The 25,783-nt window shown below is 45.4% G+C and overlaps 1 protein-coding gene across 4 annotated transcripts; it reads right to left on the minus strand.

The window, feature by feature from the left end:
• Window positions 1-1,484: 1,484 nt before the first annotated feature.
• smarcal1 (SWI/SNF related, matrix associated, actin dependent regulator of chromatin, subfamily a-like 1) lies at window positions 1,485-24,659 on the minus strand. 4 transcript variants are annotated; one of them, XM_065019754.1, is made up of 16 exons: window positions 24,049-24,659; window positions 23,338-23,935; window positions 23,116-23,166; window positions 22,678-22,932; window positions 19,614-19,664; window positions 18,716-18,899; window positions 15,604-15,754; window positions 13,541-13,768; window positions 13,174-13,314; window positions 10,368-10,592; window positions 10,135-10,196; window positions 9,951-10,053; window positions 8,597-8,779; window positions 7,588-7,688; window positions 7,347-7,443; window positions 1,485-1,856 (listed from the first exon to the last, which is right to left on the minus strand). In XM_065019754.1, exons 1-16 carry the CDS (start codon window positions 24,379-24,381, stop codon window positions 1,671-1,673), a joined length of 2,949 nt encoding a protein of 982 aa, XP_064875826.1. In that variant the 5' UTR covers window positions 24,382-24,659; the 3' UTR covers window positions 1,485-1,670. The 4 variants fall into 4 exon arrangements, with proteins under 4 accessions (XP_064875826.1, XP_064875827.1, XP_064875822.1 ...); XM_065019755.1 differs by having other exon boundaries at window positions 10,135-10,199; window positions 18,716-18,815; window positions 24,049-24,658; XM_065019750.1 differs by having other exon boundaries at window positions 10,135-10,199; window positions 24,049-24,658.
• Between the last annotated feature and the right edge of the window lie 1,124 nt (window positions 24,660-25,783).

Raw genomic sequence — 25,783 nt, forward strand, 5'->3', positions numbered from 1 at the left:
GGAAGAGTATCTGCTGCCTATATTAAATACAAAATACAGAAATACAGGGACATTCCTGGGAATTATAAAACAGCAGGCGTCATTTAGATGTAACAAGGCAATGAAACATCGATGTTCAGAGACATGACTTCTAATCATTTTCCCAACTTTTTAAATTTCACAAGTTTGAGAGATTTATTCATATTGAAACAAGTTTATTGGAAAAACCCTACAAAACAAGGAAGTTCCCAACCCCATTTACATTTGTGAATATAATATTTGGCCAAGAGAATAATAATGTTAATAAAATAGTTATGATCGGAATAACAAGGATAAACATAGGTAATTTTTTAATATTTTACACACAACCATTCATGAATTTCAATCCCTAGTTTACTAGAATGGCAGCATTTAAAAAAGCTTCTATAGATTCTGAAATCAGAGGAACAAAAAACAGAAGTCATTTTGTCATGTTTCCTTTTTGTGCAAGAAATCATTAACAGGGTAAAATATAATTGGTTTCTTTAACTTTTGGGATAACTGGACAATTAAGGTAAAAGGTAGTCTCTTTTGACCGTCATGGGTTGGTCACTTCCAATATATTTAATTATAAATCACCAAAAAATGACTTCATTAACAGCCAATCGTATCCACTTATTGTCCAAAAGGTTCAAGTCATTAATTTGTCAACTTGGAAAAGAGAGAACAACCTCATAATATAACAAAGTGTTTTTACTAAGTCCAAGTAAAGGAAGTGGAAGAACCGAGGAGAACTCCAAGGTGAAGGAACGTCAGTTTCTGATCGCACCATCTGTCGCTTTAGAGCGGCTCCACGGAAGAAGACCAAGGAGGTCTCCACTTTTTAAATAAAAAATAAATATAAAAGCCAGACTGGAATTTGATAAAATGCATATTGACACAATCCTTCTGGGAGAATGTCCTTTGGACAGATGAGTCAAAACTGGAGATTTTTAACAAGTCACATCAGATCTATGTTCACAGATGAAGAAATTAAGTTTTCAAAGGAAAGACCACCACCCCTACAGTGAAACATGGAGGGGACTGTGGGTTATGTTTAGGGGCTGCTGAGCTGCGCCTGGCACAGGGCGCCTTGAATCTGTGCAAGGAAGAATGAAATGACAAGACTATCAAGGCATTCTGGAGCGAAACATACTGCCCAGTGTCAGAAAGCTCTGTCTCAGGTCATGGGTCCTCCAACAGGATAATGACCCAAAACACACAGATAAAAGCATCCACAGTTAAGAAAACATTGGACTATTCTGAAGTGTCATTCTAAGAGTCCTGATCTGAATCCTACCGAACATCTATGGAAAGAGCATCTATACTTAAGCAAAAAAAATATATATATATTCTACGACGCCATTTACTTTAATGTATGTATTCTTATCTTTGAATATTTCTTATCGTTGTTGCCTTGTCGAGAAGGAGCCTGCAAGCATTTCGTTAGACGCTGTACATACTACTAATACAACTTGAAACAGTAATTTCCAAAAATTCCATTTATTTACTTTGGTTACAAAGAAAAAGTTTGTTGAGAGCAATATTTACAAAGATGAAAAATATTACCCAGAAAAAGCTGATCCAACAAAGTACACTACTCATGATAATTAGTTTCATTATGATAGTAGACCATAGGTATATATGGGACATCACTTGATTTCCTCCAGGAATTATCTGCCAAAGTAGTCCTCTATGCGTCTCTTTTTGCTGGGGCTCTCTTCTACATCACATCCTGTTTGGTTGCTAGGGTCATCCCAGGCCCCCACAGCCTCCAATAGGAGGGCTTCATCCATATCATCCTCCCCCTCAGTGAACGACCTCTGGAACATCTCTGTGATCCTCCTCTGCTGAGAGTCCTGAAATACATAACACACACTCACACTTCATAACACACACTCACACTTCATAACACACACACACACACACACTTCATAACACACACTCACACTTCATAACACACACACACACACACACTTCATAACACACACACACACTTCATAACACACACTCACACTTCATAACACACACACACACTTCATAACACACTCACACTTCATAACACACACACACACTTCATAACACACACTCACACTTCATAACACACACACACATTCACACTTCATAACACACACTCACACTTCATAACACACACACACACTTCATAACACACAGAAACACACACACTTCATAACACACACTCACACTTCATAACACACACTCACACTTCATAACACACACACACACTTCATAACACACACACACACTTCATAACACACACTCACACTTCATAACACACACACACATTCACACTTCATAACACACACTCACACTTCATAACACACAGAAACACACACACTTCATAACACACACTCACACTTCATAACACACACTCACACTTCATAACACACACACACACTTCATAACACACACACACACTTCATAACACACACTCACACTTCATAACACACACACTTCATAACACACACACACACTTCATAACACACACTCACACTTCATAACACACACACTTCATAACACACAGAAACACTTCATAACACACAGAAACACACACTCACACACTTCATAACACACAGAAACACACACTCACACACTTCATAACACACAGAAACACACACTCACACACTTCATAACACACAGAAACACACACTCACACACTTCATAACACACAGAAACACACACTCACACACTTCATAACACACAGAAACACACACTCACACACTTCATAACACACAGAAACACACACTCACACACTTCATAACACACAGAAACACACACTCACACTTCATAACACACACACACACTTCATAACACACACACACACTTCATAACACACACACACACTTCATAACACACACTCACACTTCATAACACACACACACACTTCATAACACACAGAAACACACACACACACTCACACACTTCATAACACACTCACACACTTCATAACACACACACACTTCATAACACACACACACACTTCATAACACACTCACACTTCATAACACACACACACACTTCATAACACACACTCACACACTTCATAACACACACACACTTCATAACACACACACACACTTCATAACACACTCACACTTCATAACACACAGAAACACACACACACACTCACACACTTCATAACACACTCACACACTTCATAACACACACACACTTCATAACACACACACACACTTCATAACACACACACACTTCATAACACACTCACACACTTCATAACACACACACACACTTCATAACACACTCACACTTCATAACACACACACTTCATAACACACAGAAACACACACACACACTTCATAACACACACCCACACACACACACTTCATAACACACACCCACACACTTCATAACACACACTCACACTTCATAACACACACTCACACTTCATAACACACACTCACACTTCATAACACACACTCACACTTCATAACACACAGAAACACACACACACACACACACACTTCATAACACACACACACACTTCATAACACACACCCACACACACACACTTCATAACACACACCCACACACTTCATAACACACACTCACACTTCATAACACACACTCACACTTCATAACACACACTCACACTTCATAACACACACTCACACTTCATAACACACAGAAACACACACACACACACTCACACACTTCATAACACACACTCACACTTCATAACACTCACACTTCATAACACACACACACACTTCATAACACACACTCACACTTCATAACACACACACACACTTCATAACACACAGAAACACACACACACACTCACACACTTCATAACACACACTCACACTTCATAACACACACACACACTTCATAACACACAGAAACACACACACACACACACACACTTCATAACACACTCACACTTCATAACACACACTCACACTTCATAACACACACACACACTTCATAACACACACTCACACTTCATAACACACAGAAACACACACACACACTCACACACTTCATAACACACACTCACACTTCATAACACACACTCACACTTCATAACACACACTCACACTTCATAACACACAGAAACACACACACACACACTCACACACTTCATAACACACACACACACTTCATAACACACACCCACACACTTCATAACACACTTCATAACACACACACTTCATAACACACACTCACACTTCATAACACACTTCATAACACACACACTTCATAACACACACTCACACTTCATAACACACACACACACTTCATAACACACACTCACACTTCATAACACACACACACACTTCATAACACACACACTTCATAACACACACACACACTTCATAACACACACTCACACTTCATAACCAGGGCACCAGTACTCCTGGGGGTTCTCAACCAGGGCACCAGTACTCCTGGGGGTTCTCAACCAGGGCACCAGTACTCCTGGGGGTTCTCAACCAGGGCACCAGTACTCCTGGGGGTTCTCAACCAGGGCACCAGTACTCCTGGGGGTTCTCAACCAGGGCACCAGTACTCCTGGGGGTTCTCAACCAGGGCACCAGTACTCCTGGGGGTTCTCAACCAGGGCACCAGTACTCCTGGGGGTTCTCAACCAGGGCACCAGTACTCCTGGGGTTCTCAACCAGGGCACCAGTACTCCTGGGGTTCTCAACCAGGGCACCAGTACTCCTGGGGTTCTCAACCAGGGCACCAGTACTCCTGGGGGTTCTCAACCAGGGCACCAGTACTCCTGGGGTTCTCAACCAGGGCACCAGTACTCCTGGGGTTCTCAACCAACCCTCCTGGGGGCACCAGTACTCCTGGGGGTTCTCAACCAGGGCACCAGTACTCCTGGGGTTCTCAACCAGGGCACCAGTACTCCTGGGGTTCTCAACCAGGGCACCAGTACTCCTGGGGTTCTCAACCAGGGCACCAGTACTCCTGGGGGTTCTCAACCAGGGCACCAGTACTCCTGGGGTTCTCAACCAGGGCACCAGTACTCCTGGGGGTTCTCAACCAGGGCACCAGTACTCCTGGGGGTTCTCAACCAGGGCACCAGTACTCCTGGGGGTTCTCAACCAGGGCACCAGTACGTCTGGGGGTTCTCAACCAGGGCACCAGTACTCCTGGGGGTTCTCAACCAGGGCACCAGTACTCCTGGGGTTCTCAACCAGGGCACCAGTACTCCTGGGGTTCTCAACCAGGGCACCAGTACTCCTGGGGGTTCTCAACCAGGGCACCAGTACTCCTGGGGTTCTCAACCAGGGCACCAGTACTCCTGGGGTTCTCAACCAGGGCACCAGTACTCCTGGGGGTTCTCAACCAGGGCACCAGTACGTCTGGGAGCAGGGCACCAGTACTCCTGGGGGTTCTCAACCGGGGCACCAGTACGTCTGGGGGTTCTCAACCGGGGCACCAGTACGTCTGGGGGTTCTCAACCGGGGCACCAGTACTCCTGGGGGTTCTCAACCAGGGCACCAGTACTCCTGGGGGTTCTCAACCAGGGCACCAGTACTCCTGGGGGTTCTCAACCAGGGCACCAGTACTCCTGGGGGTTCTCAACCAGGGCACCAGTACTCCTGGGGGTTCTCAACCAGGGCACCAGTACTCCTGGGGGTTCTCAACCAGGGCACCAGTACTCCTGGGGGTTCTCAACCAGGGCACCAGTACGTCTGGGAGCAGGGCACCAGTACTCCTGGGGGTTCTCAACCGGGGCACCAGTACGTCTGGGGGTTCTCAACCGGGGCACCAGTACGTCTGGGGGTTCTCAACCGGGGCACCAGTACTCCTGGGGGTTCTCAACCAGGGCACCAGTACGTCTGGGGGTTCTCAACCAGGGCACCAGTACGTCTGGGGGTTCTCAACCAGGGCACCAGTACTCCTGGGGGTTCTCAACCAGGGCACCAGTACTCCTGGGGGTTCTCAACCAGGGCACCAGTACTCATGGGGGTTCTCAACCAGGGCACCAGTACTCATGGGGGTTCTCAACCAGGGCACCAGTACGTCTGGGAGCAGGGCACCAGTACTCCTGGGGGTTCTCAACCAGGGCACCAGTACGTCTGGGGGTTCTCAACCGGGGCACCAGTACGTCTGGGGGTTCTCAACCGGGGCACCAGTACTCCAGGGGGTTCTCAACCAGGGCACCAGTACGTCTGGGGGTTCTCAACCAGGGCACCAGTACGTCTGGGGGTTCTCAACCAGGGCACCAGTACGTCTGGGGGTTCTCAACCAGGGCACCAGTACGTCTGGGGGTTCTCAACCAGGGCACCAGTACGTCTGGGGGTTCTCAACCAGGGCACCAGAACGTCTGGGGGTTCTCAACCAGGGCACCAGTATGTCTGGGGGTTCTCAACCAGGGCACCAGTACGTCTGGGGGTTCTCAACCAGGGCACCAGTACGTCTGGGGGTTCTCAACCAGGGCACCAGTACTCCTGGGGGTTCTCAACCAGGGCACCAGTACTCCTGGGGGTTCTCAACCAGGGCACCAGTACTCCTGGGGGTTTTCAACCAGGGCACCAGTACGTCTGGGGGTTCTCAACCAGGGCACCAGTACGTCTGGGAGCAGGGCACCAGTACGTCTGGGGGAACTTGGTATAGAATTAGGAGTGAGAATAATAGAATGCAAACACTTCCTGTAGTTGTTGACCAGTCTCTCACATCACTGTGGTTTGGCTCTTCCATGCAGAACTACTTCAGCAACATGTGTGGGTTTTCCAGCATGAACTGGTCATTTCAAGTCCTGCCACAACATCTCTATTGGGATTAGATCTGGACTTTGACAAGGCCATTCCAAAACTTCACATGTGTTGCTTTTTAACCATTTTCATGTAGACTTCATTGTGTGTTTTGGATCATTGTCTTGCTGAATGACCCAGCTGTGCTTCAGCTCACAAACAGATGGCCTGTAGAATTCTCTGATACAGAGCAGAATGCATGGTTCCTTCTATTAAGGCAAGTCGTCCAGGTCCAGAGGCAGCAAAGCCTCCCCAAACCATCACACTACCACTACCGTGCTGAACCGTTGGTTTGAGGTTCTTACTGTACAGGTTCATAATGCAGTGCTTGGTTTTCCTCAGACATAAATTGGACCCATCTCATCCAAAATAATTGACTCAATTGACCCCTGTTGTTGTCATCTTGGAAGAGACAAATAGAAATGATTCACCATAGGTTGAAGGTTTATTGGTGTTTACTTTGTCCTCTAAGGGGTTGAGAGGACCTAAACCATGCCAGTGATGTAGTGTAGGAGCCTGACAGGTCAACAGCCAACCTGACTATTCCATGACTAGAGTAGCCCATCTGTGTACCAAACACCAACAGTGCCCCTTCACCTTGGAGTGGAAGCTGGCAGACTCCGCCTTCTCTGACAGGTTGGATTCTGATAGGCCCACCTGCTCCAGAACATGCATCTTCTCCTGGATCATGGGCCTACAGAGATACAAACAAAAAAAAATCTATCAATATCTTTATTGTCCCATTTGGACAAATGGTTCCTTCAGAACTATCAACCGAATAGATATTAAGAGTATAGAGGTTAGTTCAGACTGAAATAAAGAGGAGGAGCCGGCGTACCACAGGTAGTCATCTGCGGTTCCCTTGGCGACCAGGTAGTGAATGTCCACGTTGCTGGTCTGACCGATACGATGCACTCTGTCCTCAGCCTGGATCATTATCTGGTAGATTCCAGAGGGCATCATTAGGAGGATGGTAGACAGTATAGGAGGATATATGAACACAGAGCAGCTGTAGCATGCTGTAGGATTCACTAGTATTCACAACTTTTCTGTCAACCAAGACCCTGACACTCTGTTTGGTGACACCACTGGGTAAGGAGTTAGAGGTCAGGAACCTTCCCCCAGAGCCGGGGTTAGAGGTTAGACAGGTCCTTACCCCGGGGTTAGAGGTTAGACAGGTCATTACCCCAGGGTTAGAGGTTAGACAGGTCATTACCCCAGGGTTAGAGGTTAGACAGGTCATTACCCTAAGACTACTAAGAACAGCCGATCTGCCAACTTCTGTCTGTCGGGTCCCAACAGTTCAGGCTACACACTAATATGACCCCTCTGTGGAAAGGTGAGACTCTCACGAACACGTTGGTTGTTTCACCACAGGAAGTGTTACGTAGCGGATGCAGTCTGTTGTTTCACCACAGGAAGTTACGTAGCGGATGCAGTCTGTTGTTTCACCACAGGAAGTGTTACGTAGCGGATGCAGCCTGTTGTTTCACCACAGGAAGTGTTACGTAGCGGATGCAGTCTGTTGTTTCACCACAGGAAGTGTTACGTAGCGGATGCAGTCTGTTGTTTCACCACAGGAAGTGTTACGTAGCGGATGCAGTCTGTTGTTTCACCACAGGAAGTGTTACGTAGCGGATGCAGTCTGTTGTTTCACCACAGGAAGTGTTACGTGGCGGATGCAGTCTGTTGTTTCACCACAGGAAGTGTTACGTAGCGGATGCAGTTGATTGAGACGCAGACAACCATCGTAAACTGACCGATTTTGAAGGGGATTTTCCTATTATGCTAATTAGATTTCCGCGAAGGCCGACTCTAGGGGGTTAAACGGTTGGTCAAGACCTTACCCCAGGGTTCCAGAATAGCTCAGCAAACACCACCAAAGCAGCAGAGTGCAGGGTGATGCCCATGTTAGCTGCAGTGATAGAGAGCACCGCTACACAGCTCTTGTCAGTGAACTGGAACCGGTCACACAGTTGCTGCCGCTCTAACGACGGGGTGGAGCCGTCTATACGGATGTAGTCGATACCCTGAAATAACACGAGCAAACAGAAACACACACAAGACAGTCATGTTTCATCTTTTTTTTATTGAATATTACAATATACATTCTACCTGCAGTGAAGCCGCTCAACATTTACATTCAGAGCGACCCACAGGACAGGCCAGGGTCAACCTCCCTGCTCAAGGGCATTTCGACAGATCTCCCACAAGGTCCAAAACGGGGACCTGAATCAGCCACCAGCCCTCCAAGACCCCCCTTCACAGTTCTCCAAGACCCCCTCTTCACAGTTCTCCAAGAGCTACCTCTCAACCATCCTTGTCCCCCCTCCCCAAAAAAACAACCTCTCCCTCCATTCCCCACACCCAAGACACCCCCAAGTCCACATCCCACAATGCACCAACAAACAACAAAAGATTTTTTAAAAAAAGATAAAGACAAAAGAAAACAATGTAAATAACAATGATTTGTTTTCTTTTAACTTTTAACTTTTTCAATCTATCGAATCGAACAGAATCCACAGATTGTGAGTTGAAGATCAATACTTTTACTAAGAGTATTAGTATATTAGTAAAGGACTGACCAGGTCTCTCCAGATCTCCCAACAGTACTATTTCTAGGGTCAAATTTAGCTCAATGTTCTGCATTTTCAGCCATTCCTGAACCTGAGACCAGAAACAGGCTACCTGAGGGCAATACCAAAATAAAAGGTCTATTGATTCTGTATCTTCACAACAAAATCTGCAGAGTTGCGATGACTGTATGCCCCAAATATTCAACATTTTGTTGGTGGCAAGAATTCTGTACAATAATTTTTAGCTTGAAGTCTTGAATCTCACGTTGTTTTACATATCAACTCATACACCCTTTTGCCATAGAATCGCTGCATCAAAAATCTATTTTCAGCTATTTTTCAATCTGTATGGCACAGCTGTAAACATCCTAGTCCTCAACTGAAACGGGTATACTTTCCTATTTATGCTATTTTTGTTCATGTTTTAAATATTTAGAAGAAAAGCAAGTAATGTACCTAAAGATAAACTAAAACCACTCGTGCCATTAGGCACCCAGTTTCCAGGAGAGTCGAGGCATTAATATGTACGGATTTCAATATTTACTAGAAAAGTGAGTCATCTAAACCAAAGTCTTTCTCTCGTGTGGATAAACTTTAAGTCTGTTTAGCATCCTGTTCTCCTCACCTTCTCTCCCAACTCCTTGGTGATAAAGTCCAGGACCAGCTTGTGATGAGCAAACACCAGGAACTTCTCTCTTCCGCACTCTAGCATGTCCATGATGTACTCCCTGAGTAACAAACACAAAACAGAACTGGTTTAAAACAGCATGCTCTCAGCAGTCAATGTGGGGTAAACACTTTCAACTCACATGATGGCTTTAAGCTTGGCCTCAGCAGTGTGGTTAAAGAACACCAGAAGAGCCTCCTTCATCTTCTGGAACAGAACAAAAAACCCAACAGGAGACGAATGTGTTTAACAGGACAAGGTGAAACCAGATGAACGTTAACAATGGAATGCTCTCTAGAAACACGCCTCATCTAGCGTCAAAATTAGCTGTAAGAGTATCGTTTTTAGTAATAATCTCTCTTTCCCTGGACTCACGTTGTTGTTGTGTTGTCCCTTGGCCAGATCCTTGGCTGCGGAAGACAGAGCTGCCTTGGTGCGGGTGTTGATACCGTCTGTGGTCACCGTGACAACCTTGCGTTGCTTGGCAGGAAGCTGAGAGAGGACCTCTGACTTGAGACGGCGTAGCATTAGACTCTCCTCTAACATCAGCTTCAGTTCTCCTAGGTTACTGGAGCCAGAGTAGTCCCAACCCCACGGCAGCTAGCAGGAGAACAACAAGTCCTAGGTTACTGGAGCCAGAGTAGTCCCAACCCCACGGCAGCTAGCAGGAGAACAACAAGTCCTAGGTTACTGGAGCCAGAGTAGTCCCAACCCCACGCCAGCTAGCAGGAGAACAACAAGTCCTAGGTTACTGGAGCCAGAGTAGTCCCAACCCCACGGCAGCTAGCAGGAGAACAACAAGTCCTAGGTTACTGGAGCCAGAGTAGTCCCAACCCCACGGCAGCTAGCAGGAGAACAACAAGTCCTAGGTTACTGGAGCCAGAGTAGTCCCAACCCCACGGCAGCTAGCAGGAGAACAACAAGTCCTAGGTTACTGGAGCCAGAGTAGTCCCAACCCCACGGCAGCTAGCAGGAGAACAACAAGTCCTAGGTTACTGGAGCCAGAGTAGTCCCAACCCCACGGCAGCTAGCAGGAGAACAACAAGTCCTAGGTTACTGGAGCCAGAGTAGTCCCAACCCCACGGCAGCTAGCAGGAGAACAACAAGTCCTAGGTTACTGGAGCCAGAGTAGTCCCAACCCCACGGCAGCTAGCAGGAGAACAACAAGTCCTAGGTTACTGGAGCCAGAGTAGTCCCAACCCCACGGCAGCTAGCAGGAGAACAACAAGTCCTAGGTTACTGGAGCCAGAGTAGTCCCAACCCCACGGCAGCTAGCAGGAGAACAACAAGTCCTAGGTTACTGGAGCCAGAGTAGTCCCAACCCCACGGCAGCTAGCAGGAGAACAACAAGTCCTAGGTTACTGGAGCCAGAGTAGTCCCAACCCCGCGGCAGCTAGCAGGAGAACAACAAGTCCTAGGTTACTGGAGCCAGAGTAGTCCCAACCCCGCGCCAGCTAGCAGGAGAACAACAAGTCCTAGGTTACTGGAGCCAGAGTAGTCCCAACCCCACGCCAGCTAGCAGGAGAACAACAAGTCCTAGGTTACTGGAGCCAGAGTAGTCCCAACCCCACGCCAGCTAGCAGGAGAACAACAAGTCCTAGGTTACTGGAGCCAGAGTAGTCCCAACCCCACGCCAGCTAGCAGGAGAACAACAAGTCCTAGGTTACTGGAGCCAGAGTAGTCCCAACAAGTCCCTGGACGTAGCAGCTAGCAGGAGAACAACAAGTCCTAGGTTACTGGAGCCAGAGTAGTCCCAACCCCGCGGCAGCTAGCAGGAGAACAACAAGTCCTAGGTTACTGGAGCCAGAGTAGTCCCAACCCCGCGGCAGCTAGCAGGAGAACAACAAGTCCTAGGTTACTGGAGCCAGAGTAGTCCCAACCCCGCGCCAGCTAGCAGGAGAACAACAAGTCCTAGGTTACTGGAGCCAGAGTAGTCCCAGCCCCACGCCAGCTAGCAGGAGAACAACAAGTCCTAGGTTACTGGAGCCAGAGTAGTCCCAACCCCGCGCCAGCTAGCAGGAGAACAACAAGTCCTAGGTTACTGGAGCCAGAGTAGTCCCAGCCCCACGCCAGCTAGCAGGAGAACAACAAGTCCTAGGTTACTGGAGCCAGAGTAGTCCCAACCCCACGCCAGCTAGCAGGAGAACAACAAGTCCTAGGTTACTGGAGCCAGAGTAGTCCCAACCCCACGCCAGCTAGCAGGAGAACAACAAGTCCTAGGTTACTGGAGCCAGAGTAGTCCCAACCCCACGCCAGCTAGCAGGAGAACAACAAGTCCTAGGTTACTGGAGCCAGAGTAGTCCCAACCCCACGCCAGCTAGCAGGAGAACAACAAGTCCTAGGTTACTGGAGCCAGAGTAGTCCCAACCCCACGCCAGCTAGCAGGAGAACAGGCGGGTCTAGGATACTGTAGAGCAACAGGCGGGTCTAGGATACTGTAGAGCAACAGGCGGGTCTAGGATACTGTAGAGCAACAGGCGGGTCTAGGATTCTGTAGAGCAACAGGCGGGTCTAGGATACTGTAGAGCAACAGGCGGTCTAGGATACTGTAGAGCAACAGGCGGGTCTAGGATACTGTAGAGCAACAGGCGGTCTAGGATACTGTAGAGCAACAGGCGGGTCTAGGATACTGTAGAGCAACAGGCGGGTCTAGGATACTGTAGAGCAACAGGCGGTCTAGGATACTGTAGAGCAACAGGCGGGTCTAGGATACTGTAGAGCAACAGGCGGTCTAGGATACTGTAGAGCAACAGGCGGGTCTAGGATACTGTAGAGCAACAGGCGGGTCTAGGATACTGTAGAGCAACAGGCGGGTCTAGGATACTGTAGAGCAACAGGCGGGTCTAGGATACTGTAGAGCAACAGGCGGGTCTAGGATACTGTAGAGCAACAGGCGGGTCTAGGATACTGTAGAGCAACAGGCGGGTCTAGGATACTGTAGAGCAACAGGCGGGTCTAGGATACTGTAGAGCAACAGGCGGGTCTAGGATACTGTAGAGCAACAGGCGGGTCTAGGATACTGTAGAGCAACAGGCGGGTCTAGGATACTGTAGAGCAACAGGCGGGTCTAGGATACTGTAGAGCAACAGGCGGGTCTAGGATACTGTAGAGCAACAGGCGGGTCTAGGATACTGTAGAGCAACAGGCGGGTCTAGGATACTGTACTGGAGGCTAAACTTACCTGTCGGGCATTGCAGTACCTGGTCCCAAAGTCACGGAAGTGGGGGAACAGGGAGGGCTTGACAGCCAGGATCTGACTGTAGAGCTCTGAGGGTCTGGACATGGCAGGAGTCCCCGACAGCAGGATCACACGCTTAGCTACCTGAGATTGAGAACATAGTAGAAACTGAAGACAACACTAACTAACTAATCACAGTCTTAGCTACCTGAAACCAGTGACAACACACTAATAAGAACACAGTCCAACCCAACAGTCTTAAGAGATCAAATGAAAACTTCACTATTACCTTTGTTAAATTGTTACATAGAATATATCAATTGTAACCTAAATTACCAAGGATCCTGAGAGTAAAGAGAATCATCCACACCTTGAGCAGTGGCAAGGCAGCCTTAAAGCGGGCAGTCTTCATGTTCTTCAGAAAGTGGGACTCGTCCATTATGAGGACATTGAAGGGGTTAGCGGCCTGCTGCTTGTCCATCCTGCTCAGTAGATCATAGCTGATGATGTTGACCAGACCACCCCTCAGGTTGTCTTTCCCCTTGACAATCACATTGATACGGTCAGGCTGCACAGAGGGCAGCCACTGCCTGAAGGCCTAGAGAGGAGGGGAGATAGTGCTGTGAACAATGGCATACTGTAGAGTTGACAACTGTGGTCACTGGATGCTGAGCAAAACAGTCACTGACTACAGTTACTGCTCCAGTCCTACACATTCTAGAGCACGTCTGGGAGGAACAGTCGAGTTAACAAGAGTCCTACACATTCTAGAGCACGTCTGGGAGGAACAGTCGAGTTAACAAGAGTCCTACACATTCTAGAGCACGTCTGGGAGGAACAGTCGAGTTAACAAGAGTCCTACACATTCTAGAGCACGTCTGGGAGGAACAGTCGAGTTAACAAGAGTCCTACACATTCTAGAGCACGTCTGGGAGGAACAGTCGAGTTAACAAGAGCAAAATCTGGACATTTCTTGCATGCCCAAGACTAGACCTTCCTCTTTGACTGCAAACCTGATGGGCCAATTAAAATGAGAACTAGCCCCCTGCTCCAGTTTGACAGCATCCTCTACACTTCAAGGATATATTTTAAAACCACTAACAGACACCCTGACGGAGCAGAACACACCAGAACCACGAGGAATAACAAGAAACCAGAGAGACCCATAGGACACGGTGACACATAGGACATGCAGTCAGAGTGGATGAATAGGACAAAGGACTGATGGAGACCAACTTTCATTGCATTGCAAACAAATAATTCACAGACAAAACTCTATTCAATACAGTAATAAACAGAACACAATCCTTCACAGCCTCTGGGTGTTCCATGTCCACATAATGTACTGTTTAATTTACTGGGTGTTCCATGTCCACATAATGTACTGTTTAATTTACTGGGTGTTCCACGTCCACATAATGTATTGTTTAATTTACTGGGTGTTCCATGTCCACATAATGTACTGTTTAATTTACTGGGTGTTCCATGTCCACATAATGTACTGTTTAATTTACTGGGTGTTCCACGTCCACATAATGTATTGTTTAATTTACTGGGTGTTCCATGTCCACATAATGTACTGTTTAATTTACTGGGTGTTCCATGTCCACATAATGTATTGTTTAATTTACTGGGTGTTCCATGTCCACATAATGTACTGTTTAATTTACTGGGTGTTCCATGTCCACATAATGTACTGTTTAATTTACTGGGTGTTCCATGTCCACATAATGTACTGTTTAATTTACTGGGTGTTCCATGTCCACATAATGTACTGTTTAATTTACTGGGTGTTCCATGTCCACATAATGTACTGTTTAATTTACTGGGTGTTCCATGTCCACATAATGTATTGTTTAATTTACTGGGTGTTCCATGTCCACATAATGTACTGTTTAATTTACTGGGTGTTCCATGTCCACATAATGTACTGTTTAATTTACTGGGTGTTCCATGTCCACATAATGTACTGTTTAATTTACTGGGTGTTCCATGTCCACATAATGTACCGTTTAATTTACTGGGTGCTCGTGACACAAAGAAAATGCTTCCTGGTTTCTTCTTTAAAATAAATGACCTAATGGAGCTACAGGACTAGTAGGGATTACAGTGCTTAGAAACAAAACACTTTCCACTTAGTCCTCTTTACTCGAAACACCTCCAGATTCCACTAACACTAATGTGTAAAGAACAGCATACCCCTGGACATGACTGACACGGTGTCTATCTAAACAGAAAGAACAGAACCGATTAATGAAGAACCATCAGGGGGAAAAACAACACTAACTTTGAATTCCTCGATAACGTAATGACTATTATTGAACACTTGAGAAAAAAAAACGCAATTTATAATTTTAATAAATGTCATCGTCTAGGCCTATATAGCTAATAAGAAATGCCAAGGTCTATAGCTAATAATAGATGTGATTGTACCTCAGCCCAGGTGAATCTGACAGAAGAAGGGGCCACCACTAATAAAGGCCACTCTTTCCTGTAGTAGGCAGCTATGCAAATGGCCTGAACTGTCTTCCCCAGTCCCATGTCATCAGCCAGGAGGAGGCGGCCATCTTTGGACACCGCAAAGCTGGAGGAGACAACCAGGGTTTAATACAACTACAGTCAAAGTCGGGAAGTTTACATACACCTTAGCCTAATACATTTAAATTCAGTTTTTCACAATTCCTCACATTTAATCTTAGTTAAATCCCCTGTTTTAGGTCAGTTAGGATCACCACTTTATTTTAAGAATGTGAAATGTCAGAATAATATTAGAGAAAATGATTTATTTCAGCTTTAATTTCAAAACACATTCCCAGTGGGTCAGAAGTTTACATACTCTCAATTAGTATTTGGTAGCATTGCCTTTTAATTGTTTAACTTGGGTCAAATGTTTCAGATAGATTTCCACAAGCTTCCCACAATAAGTTGTGTGAATTTTGGCCCATTCCTCCTGACAGAGCTGGTGTAACTGAGTCAGTTTTGTCGGCCTCCTTTCTCGCACGTGCTTTTTCAGTTCTGACCACACATTTTCTATAGGATTGAGGTCAGGGCTTTGTGATGGCCACTCCAATACCTTGACTTTGTTGTCCTTAAGTCATTTTGCCACAACTTTGGAAGTATAATTTGGGCCATTGTCCATTTGGAAGACCCATTTTGCGACCAAGCTTTAACTTCCTGACTGATGTCTTGAGATATTGCTTCAATATATCCACGTAATTTTCCTCCCTCATGATGCCATTTATTTTGTGAAGTGCACCAGTCCCTCCTGCAGCAAAGCACCCCCACAACATGATGCTGCCACCCCCGTGCTTCATGGTTGGGATGGAGTTCTTCGGCTTGCAATCCTCAACCATTTTCCTCCAAACATAACGATGGTCATTATGGCCAAACAGTTCTATTTTTGTTTCATCAGAACAGAGGACATTTCTCCAAAAAGGACGGTCTGGATTTTATATGTCGGTTTTGGAGCAGTGGCTTCTTCCTTGCTGAGCAGCCTTTCAGGTTATGTCGATATAGGACTCGTTTTATTGTGGATATAGACTTTTATACCCGTTTCCTCCAGAATCTTCACACGGTCGTTTGCTGTTGTTCTGGGATTGCCAGCCATGACATAATTTTCTGGAATTTTCCAAGCTGTTTAAAGGCACAGTCAACTTAGTGTATGTAAACTTCTGACCCACTGGAATTGTGATACAGTGAATTACAAGTGAAATAATCTGTCTGTAAACAATTGTTGGAAAAATGACTTGTGTCCTGCACAAAGTAGATGTCCTAACCGACTTGCCAAAACTATAGTTTGTTTAACAAGACATTTGTGGAATGGTTGAAAAATGACTCCAACCTAAGTGTATGTAAACTTCAACTGTACATACAAACAGACCATTAATCAAGAACCATCTGGGGAACAAAACAAACGTTGTTAGGGTTACGTAACCCTAACCCTAACCCCCCCCCTAACCCTAACCCTAACCCCCTCCCCCCTAACCCTAACCCAAGAACCATCTGGGGAACAAAACAAACGTTGTCTGGAGAAGAAGACAATCAAGGTGTCATACAAACAGACTGATTATCACAATATGAAACTATATAAAGAACCAGATACATAATATTTGTATACATTAGGCACAAAACGAAGGGGGAAATATTGGAAATGTCCCAATATGAAACACTGATTTCCCCTTTCCGTTGCTAAACATGTTTGCTATGGCGTGCCCTAATGAATACAACCCAGTACGCTGCTGCTACGGTTATTATCTATGCCTTTTAATAACTCTACCTACATGTACATATTACCTCAATTACCCCGACACTGGTGCCCCCTGTATATAGCCTCCATATTGACTCTGTACCGGTACCCCCTGTATATAGCCTCCACATTGACTCTGTACCGGTACACCCTGTATATAGCCTCCACATTAACTCTGTACCGGTACCCCCTGTATATAGCCTCCACATTAACTCTGTACCGGTACCCCCTGTATATAGCCTCCACATTGACTCTGTACCGGTACCCCCTGTATATAGCCTCCACATTAACTCTGTACCGGTACCCCCTGTATATAGCCTCCACATTAACTCTGTACCGGTACCCCCTGTATATAGCCTCCACATTGACTCTGTACCGGTACCCCCTGTATATAGCCTCCACATTGACTCTGTACCGGTACCCCCTGTATATAGCCTCCACATTAACTCTGTACCGGTACCCCCTGTATATAGCCTCCACATTAACTCTGTACCGGTACCCCTGTATATAGCCTCCACATTGACTCTGTACCGGTACCCCCTGTATATAGCCTCCACATTAACTCTGTACCGGTACCCCCTGTATATAGCCTCCACATTGACTCTGTACCGGTACCCCCTGTATATAGCCTCCACATTGACTCTGTACCGGTACCCCCTGTATATAGCCTCCACATTGACTCTGTACCGGTACCCCCTGTATATAGCCTCCACATTGACTCTGTACCGGTACCCCCTGTATATAGCCTCCACATTGACTCTGTACCGGTACCCCCTGTATATAGCCTCCACATTGACTCTGTACCGGTAACCCCCTGTATATAGCCTCCACATTGACTCTGTACCGGTACCCCCTGTATATAGCCTCCACATTGACTCTGTACCGGTACCCCCTGTATATAGCCTCCAAATTGACTCTGTACCGGTACCCCCTGTATATAGCCTCCATATTGACTCTGTACCGGTACCCCCTGTATATATAGCCTCCACATTGACTCTGTACCGGTACCCCCTGTATATAGCCTCCACATTGACTCTGTACCGGTACCCCCTGTATATAGCCTCCACATTGACTCTGTACCGGTACCCCCTGTATATAGCCTCCACATTGACTCTGTCCCGGTACCCCCTGTATATAGCCTCCATATTGACTCTGTACCGGTACCCCCTGTATATATAGCCTCCACATTGACTCTGTACCGGTACCCCCTGTATATAGCCTCCATATTGACTCTGTACCGGTACCCCCTGTATATGATTTGAGTTGTATGGTCATGATAACAGTGAGACTAACACCTACTTGACACCGTCTCTCTGGAAAGGCATGAGACGACCTGTCAATGAGGGGTCAATGGAGGACAGGTCAGCTTCAGGAACCTCTGATGGCCATGTCTGGCTGCCTTGAAACAGGGCAGAGAACACCTGGATCACACCTCTAGGGAGAGGCTCAATCTCTACTGATGGAATGGCACCGAGAGCATCCACTGGGAAGTAGGACAGGGAACAGAGTCACACTGAATACAGAACACACACACCCCATTATGACAACACAAAACAGATTTGTTGAAATTTGCAAATGTAGTAATAATAAAAAACAGAAAAACCTAAATCATGTCCAATCAATTGAATTTACAACAGGTGGACATCAATCAAGTTGTATAAACATTCAGGATGATCAATGGAAACAGAATGCACCTGAACTCAATTTCAAGTCTCATAGCAAAGGATCTGGTGACTTATGTAAATAAGTTATTTCTGTTTTTTATACATTTCAAAAAAAAAAAAATGTTTTTCACGTTGTCATTATTATTATTAGTTGGTGGAGATTGATGAGGAAAATATGTATTTAATGAATTTTAGAACAAGACATTTTCGGAAAAAGTCAAGGGGTCTGAATACTTTACGAATGTATTTACCGAATGTAGAACACAGAACATTCATGAATATAGAACACAGAACGCTCACTGAATATAGAACACAGAACGCTCACTGACTATAGAACACAGAACGCTCACTGACTATAGAACACAGAACGCTCACTGACTATAGAACACAGAACGCTCACTGACTATAGAACACAGAACGCTCACTGACTATAGAACACAGAACGCTCACTGACTATAGAATGCAGAGTCGCAGACAATTCAGCAAAGAAGAGAAGGCTAGCGGATACATGGTCACAACAGGATAATACTTACTAAGTCTTTTATAATCCTCAAGCAAGAAACTCCACTTTCTTGTCTTCATATCTTAACAAAAGAGAGAACATATAATATCACACATTACTATCTAAAACACGATACCGATGAATATATGAAAATGAAATAACACGCTTGAAAATAGTAGGAAAATGAACGAACTGTTGCGGTCATGAAATTGTCAGCCGGTTATTGTCATGCAAATGCCAGTCTCACGGTCATTGAATATGTTTAACAGCTCTTATGCGCCATAGACTAGTTCATTTAGCAGACCAGATATGCTTATAAGTCTCGTACCATTATTTTATATTATTGTAAGAATAATATAATTGAACTTAGCTGAATAAAATAAAGGATATTTTTCCCATTCCAGAGCGAGTGTACATATGAAGTGTTGAGAGTAAAAGGAGATAGATTTAGATGTGAATGATACAAACCTTAGAAATCAAAACATACAGGCTGCGACTACAGGCTACCATTTCAAAACCTCTGTTCCTTTCCTCAGGCTGCTGTTCTCTCATCAAGTGATCATATTCTCTATTTAATCTCGTCTTTGCTAATATGTAAAAAATGGGGTTTGGATTTAGAATGGCCCGTTATCAGATGGGAAGGAACACAGGCATGTCATCCGTATGCTGCTTTCCTGCAGTTCACATCATGCTACTCCGGTTTTATAGAGGAACAGCTGGCAAAGAGCAGCAGCTGGGATCCTCCTCTTTTTAGCAGCAACCATCAGAACTCTGCTTTGGCACGGAATTGCATAAAGAAATGTCTGGGCTTATAAGAATACTTATTTCACGCCACACATCAACCACTAGTTGAGCAGCATACAGCCTCTCTCTGCATGACAGGTGATAGTCCACCCAAACTCTGTATGCCATCAGAGACAGGATTGTGTCGAGGCACAGATCTGGGGAAGGGTACCAAAAACATTTCTGCAGTATTGAAGTTCCCTAAGAACACAGTGGCCTCCATAATTCTTAAATGGAATAAGTTCGGAACCACCAAGACTCTTCCTAGAGCTGGCAGCCCGGTCAAACTGAACAATCAGGAGAGAAGGGCTTTGGTCAGCGAGGTGACCAAGAACCCGATGGTCACTCTGACAGAGCTCTAGAGTTCCTCTGTGGAGATGGGAGAACCTTCCAGAAGGACAACCATCTCTGCAGCACTCCATCAATCAGGCCTTTATGGAAGAGTGGCCAGACGGAAGCCACTCCTCAGTAAAAAGCATGACAGCCTGTTTCTCCGCCGCAGGTCCTGGGAGACTAGTCAGGATCGAGGCAAAGATGAACGGAGAAAGGTACAGAGAAATCAAATCAAATCAAATTTATTTATATAGCCCTTCGTACATCAGCTGATATCTCAAAGTGCTGTACAGAAACCCAGCCTAAAACCCCAAACAGCAAACAATGCAGGTGTAAAATCCTTGATGAAAACAAGCTCGAGCGCTCAAGACCTCAGAATGGGGCGAAGGCTCACATTCCAACAGGATAACAACCCTAAGCACTCAGCCAAGAGAATGTACGAGTGGCTTTGGGACATTAAGTTTTCGTAATGTCCTTGAGTGGCCCAGCCAGAGACCGGACTTAAACCTGATCGAACATCTCTGGAGAGACCTGAAAATAGCTGTGCAGCAACACTCCCCATCCAACCTGACAGAGCTTGAGAGTATCTGCAGAGAATAATGTGAGAAACTCCCCAAATACAGGTGTGACAAGCTTGTAGCGTCATACCCAGGAAGACTTGATGCTGTAATCACTGCCAAAGGTGCTTCAACAAGGTACTGAGGTCTGAATACTTATGTAAATGTTAATTTCTATTAGCAAAAATGGCTTAAAAAAGTTTTTGCTTTGTCATTATGGGATATTGTGTGTAGATTAATGAGGGGAAAAAAACAATTTAATCCATTTTAGAATAAGGCTGTAACTAGAGGACCTATCGACCCCCCCTATGACCTCATAAGGCTGTAACTAGAGGACCTATCGACCCCCCCTATGACCTCAGAAGGCTGTAACTAGAGGACCTATCGACCCCCCCTATGACCTCATAAGGCTGTAACGAGAGGACCTATCGACCCCCCCTATGACCTCATAAGGCTGTAACGAGAGGACCTATCGACCCCCCCCTATGACCTCAGAAGGCTGTAACTAGAGGACCTATCGCCCCCCCCCCCCCCCCCTATGACCTCAGAAGGCTGTAACTAGAGGACCTATCGACCCCCTATGACCTCAGAAGGCTGTAACTAGAGGACCTATCGACCCCCCTATGACCTCAGAAGGCTGTAACTAGAGGACCTATCGACCCCCCCCCTATGACCTCAGAAGGCTGTAACTAGAGGACCTATCGACCCCCCCCTATGACCTCAGAAGGCTGTAACTAGAGGACCTATCGACCCCCCCCCTATGACCTCAGAAGGCTGTAACTAGAGGACCTATCGACCCCCCCCTATGACCTCAGAAGGCTGTAACGAGAGGACCTATCGACCCCCCTATGACCTCAGAAGGCTGTAACTAGAGGACCTATCGACCCCCCCTATGACCTCAGAAGGCTGTAACTAGAGGACCTATCGACCCCCCCCATGACCTCAGAAATGCTTTGAATGAATCAACACCTCACAAAGCACCCTCCCTTTCGTTGTTTGGCTTTGAAACAACATCCACAACGACCAGGTTTTCCAGTTTCAACCTGTTTCTTCAAACTGATCACAGTGAGGTTAAACAATGCAGCCTAAAGCTGAGTTTTAAAAGCATTAACTGTTTTGATGATAAGTGTTTGATGTGATTTATGATTGCATTTGCATTGATGTCAGAGTGGTTAGAGGGACAATAGAGTCCTGAGTACCAGGCCATTAGGACCCGATGGAGGGACAATAGAGCCCTGAATACCAGGCCATTAGTGACCTCATGGTCATTAGCGACTTGGGTAAGTCTACTACCAACACATGTCCAGAGTGCATAAGAGAATATTACCATGACTGAATGGTCACGTGGAATTTGACTGCGGCCATGACTGCCGGTGTGGTGGCAATACTGTCACCGCAACAGCCTAAACAGGCTTCACTTACCATAGTTCTTGGAAGGCATCTGTTTGAAAGCAGCGATGACGTCAACATGGTACCCAACGTCGACCTCGAAGCGTGATCGTGACACCAGGGTGGCGTGGCCCTGTACGGTGGCCCCTGGTCTCTGCCAGCCACTACACAGCTTCAGCAGGGCCCCAAGCGCAGCAGTGTCACGGGACCGGCTAGACGCCGGCGCCACGTCAATACCCACCACCAGAGGTTTCAGACATATACAGGAGATGGCGCCGGACTCCTCCACTACAACAGGAAATACATGTGGCTTTCTTAGAAGGTCCCAAATGGCACTCTATTCCGTATACAGTGCACTAGTTTGGAGCCCTATTGGGAAGAGAGTGTCTATTTGGACAAAGACATCTTCACTTGACCGATACATGTGATTATCTTCATAAAGTCTATGATGTGTGTGGGCCTATCTCATACTCAGCTGACGATAGTCCTCAAGGCTGAAGTTCCACATCTTGGTAGCAGGGTCTGTTGGGAGACACAAGATAAACAACAACAACAACAACACATAGTAAACAAGTGTACGTAATCTAAGGGTATAGAATAGATAAATAAATATGAGTTATTGCTCTATACAGGGCTGTAATTAAAACCGGACAAATCACCAGGATGAATTTAAATACGTCCATTAAAACTCACCATAGTTCCGAGAAGGGATGTTTTTGAACACAGCAATCAGCTCAGCATGGTAACCGACTTCCACTCTGAACCGCTCCTCTGAGTGAGAGACACATTTCCCTCTGACTGTGACCGCAGGGGTCTTCCCAGGTAGAGAGTTACTAGCATCAGTACCGCTGGAGGGAGCAGCACTCTGGACAGATGGTGATGTGGCTCCATGTTTGGTTCCTTGTTTATAGAAACTACCAATGGCACTTCCAGAATGGGAAGACAGCCCAGAAGAAGAGGTCTTTGGATGAGGTTTAGAAACAGAGAAACTGCCAGTTGCACTTGTAGAAGTAGGATACGGACCAGGTAACACGGCTTTATTCAGCTGTGGAGGTTTGAACACAGAGGAGACGTTCTGGCCTGATGATGAAGATGATGACGACGACGACGGCGACTTGGCTCCATATGAACTACCAGTACCAGTGGAACTTCCAGAAACAGAAGATGATGGGCAACCTGTTGTCTTTGGCTGAAATGGTTTGAACACTGAGGGGCTTCCTCCTGTAGACACATCTAACCCTTTCAATGAATGTTGTCCCTTTGGGAGAGGTAGTGGGTCTATTACTTTAATCTGAGGAGACAAAGACAACAAAAAAAAACAGTACATTAGAAACAAAAGTCATTGCCAACAGACAAACCAAACCCAAATATAACTGTACAAAACGTTAAAGTATCACTCCTCACCTGTTTAGTGGCAGTATTGGAGAATAGTGAATTCTGTCCAGACTTGTCCCTTGGGCTAGAAAACAACTGGTTAGGTCTCCTGTCTTGACCCCGTGGAACATAATTCTGAAGCACAGTATTAGGTGGATGATGAGTTAGTCCTGGAGTTGAGTTAGAAGGTGGACCAGAGTGAGTGTTAATGCCTTGCTGAGGAGCACTGGCAGGGTTGTTGAGCCCTGATATGGGCGTCTGGTTGTTAGACTGAGCAGCCTGTCTCTGTGCTCTAATCGCTAAAGCTCTCCGTCTATTCTCTTCTATCTTCTGCAGCTGCTCTGCCGTCAAAGAGCTAGACATGGTTAATTATTAGCTCGCTATATTGCCTGCTTATTTGCTGGCACGTTAGGTTGTAGCTAGCTAGCTATCGTTAGCTTGCTAACATGTCGGAAAAGATCACAGCCCATATCCGTAAGCGAAATATGAATAAACAAGTAGCAGAGTTATCTAGCTATATCTAAATACGACATATTTTCGCTAACGACCTACGCTAAAACAACAAAAGCAGAAGTTCTTCGTAAGTATATTGAGCAGTTTCTGGTTTCTTGTTTGGAACTCCTGCGGAGGAAGTGACGTGGGGCAAATGTTCGGCGCTTTTCTTTTAAGTTAAAAGTTTTTTTAATCCTTTCAATAATTTAAAAAAATGTTATTTTATTGTTTCAATACTTTTTTAAAATGTTTTTTTATTCTTATTTAAATACCATTAGTTTTAAAATAAGAAACAGGAATATGTGCAGTGATACTATATATAAATATAGTGACTGGTTATAGTTATAGTAATTGTAGTGACTGGTTATAGTAATAGTAGTGGTAGTGACTGGTTATAGTAATAGTAGTGGTAGTGACTGGTTATAGTTATAGTAGTGGTAGTGTCTACAGTAGTAATGGTAGTGACTGGTTATAGTAGTGGTAGTGACTGGTTATGGTGGTGGTAGTGTCTACAGTAGTAATGGTAGTGACTGGTTATAGTAGTGGTAGTGTCTGGTTATAGTTATAGTAATGGTAGTGACTGGTTATAGTAGTGGTAGTGACTGGTTATAGTTATAGTAATGGTAGTGACTGGTTATAGTAGAGGTAGTGACTGGTTATAGTTATAGTAATGGTAGTGACTGGTTATAGTTATAGTAGTGGTAGTGTCTACAGTAGTAATGGTAGTGACTGGTTATAGTAGTGGTAGTGTCTGGTTATAGTTATAGTAATGGTAGTGACTGGTTATAGTAGTGGTAGTGACTGGTTATAGTTATAGTAATGGTAGTGACTGGTTATAGTAATAGTAGTGGTAGTGACTGGTTATAGTTATAGTAGTGGTAGTGTCTACAGTAGTAATGGTAGTGACTGGTTATAGTAGTGGTAGTGACTGGTTATAGTAGTGGTAGTGTCTGGTTATAGTTATAGTAGTGGTAGTGACTGGTTATAGTAGTGGTAGTGACTGGTTATAGTTATAGTAGTGGTAGTGACTGGTTATAGTAGTGGTAGTGACTGGTTATAGTTATAGTAATGGTAGTGACTGGTTATAGTTATAGTAATGGTAGTGACTGGTTATAGTAATAGTAGTGGTAGTGACTGGTTATAGTTAGTAGTGGTAGTGACTGGTTATAGTTATAGTAGTGGTAGTGACTGGTTATAGTAGTGGTAGTGACTGGTTATAGTTATAGTAATGGTAGTGACTGGTTATAGTTATAGTAATGGTAGTGACTGGTTA

This window comes from Oncorhynchus nerka, linkage group LG1, assembly GCF_034236695.1.
Source record: "Oncorhynchus nerka isolate Pitt River linkage group LG1, Oner_Uvic_2.0, whole genome shotgun sequence".
Classification (NCBI taxonomy): Eukaryota; Metazoa; Chordata; class Actinopteri; order Salmoniformes; family Salmonidae; genus Oncorhynchus; species Oncorhynchus nerka.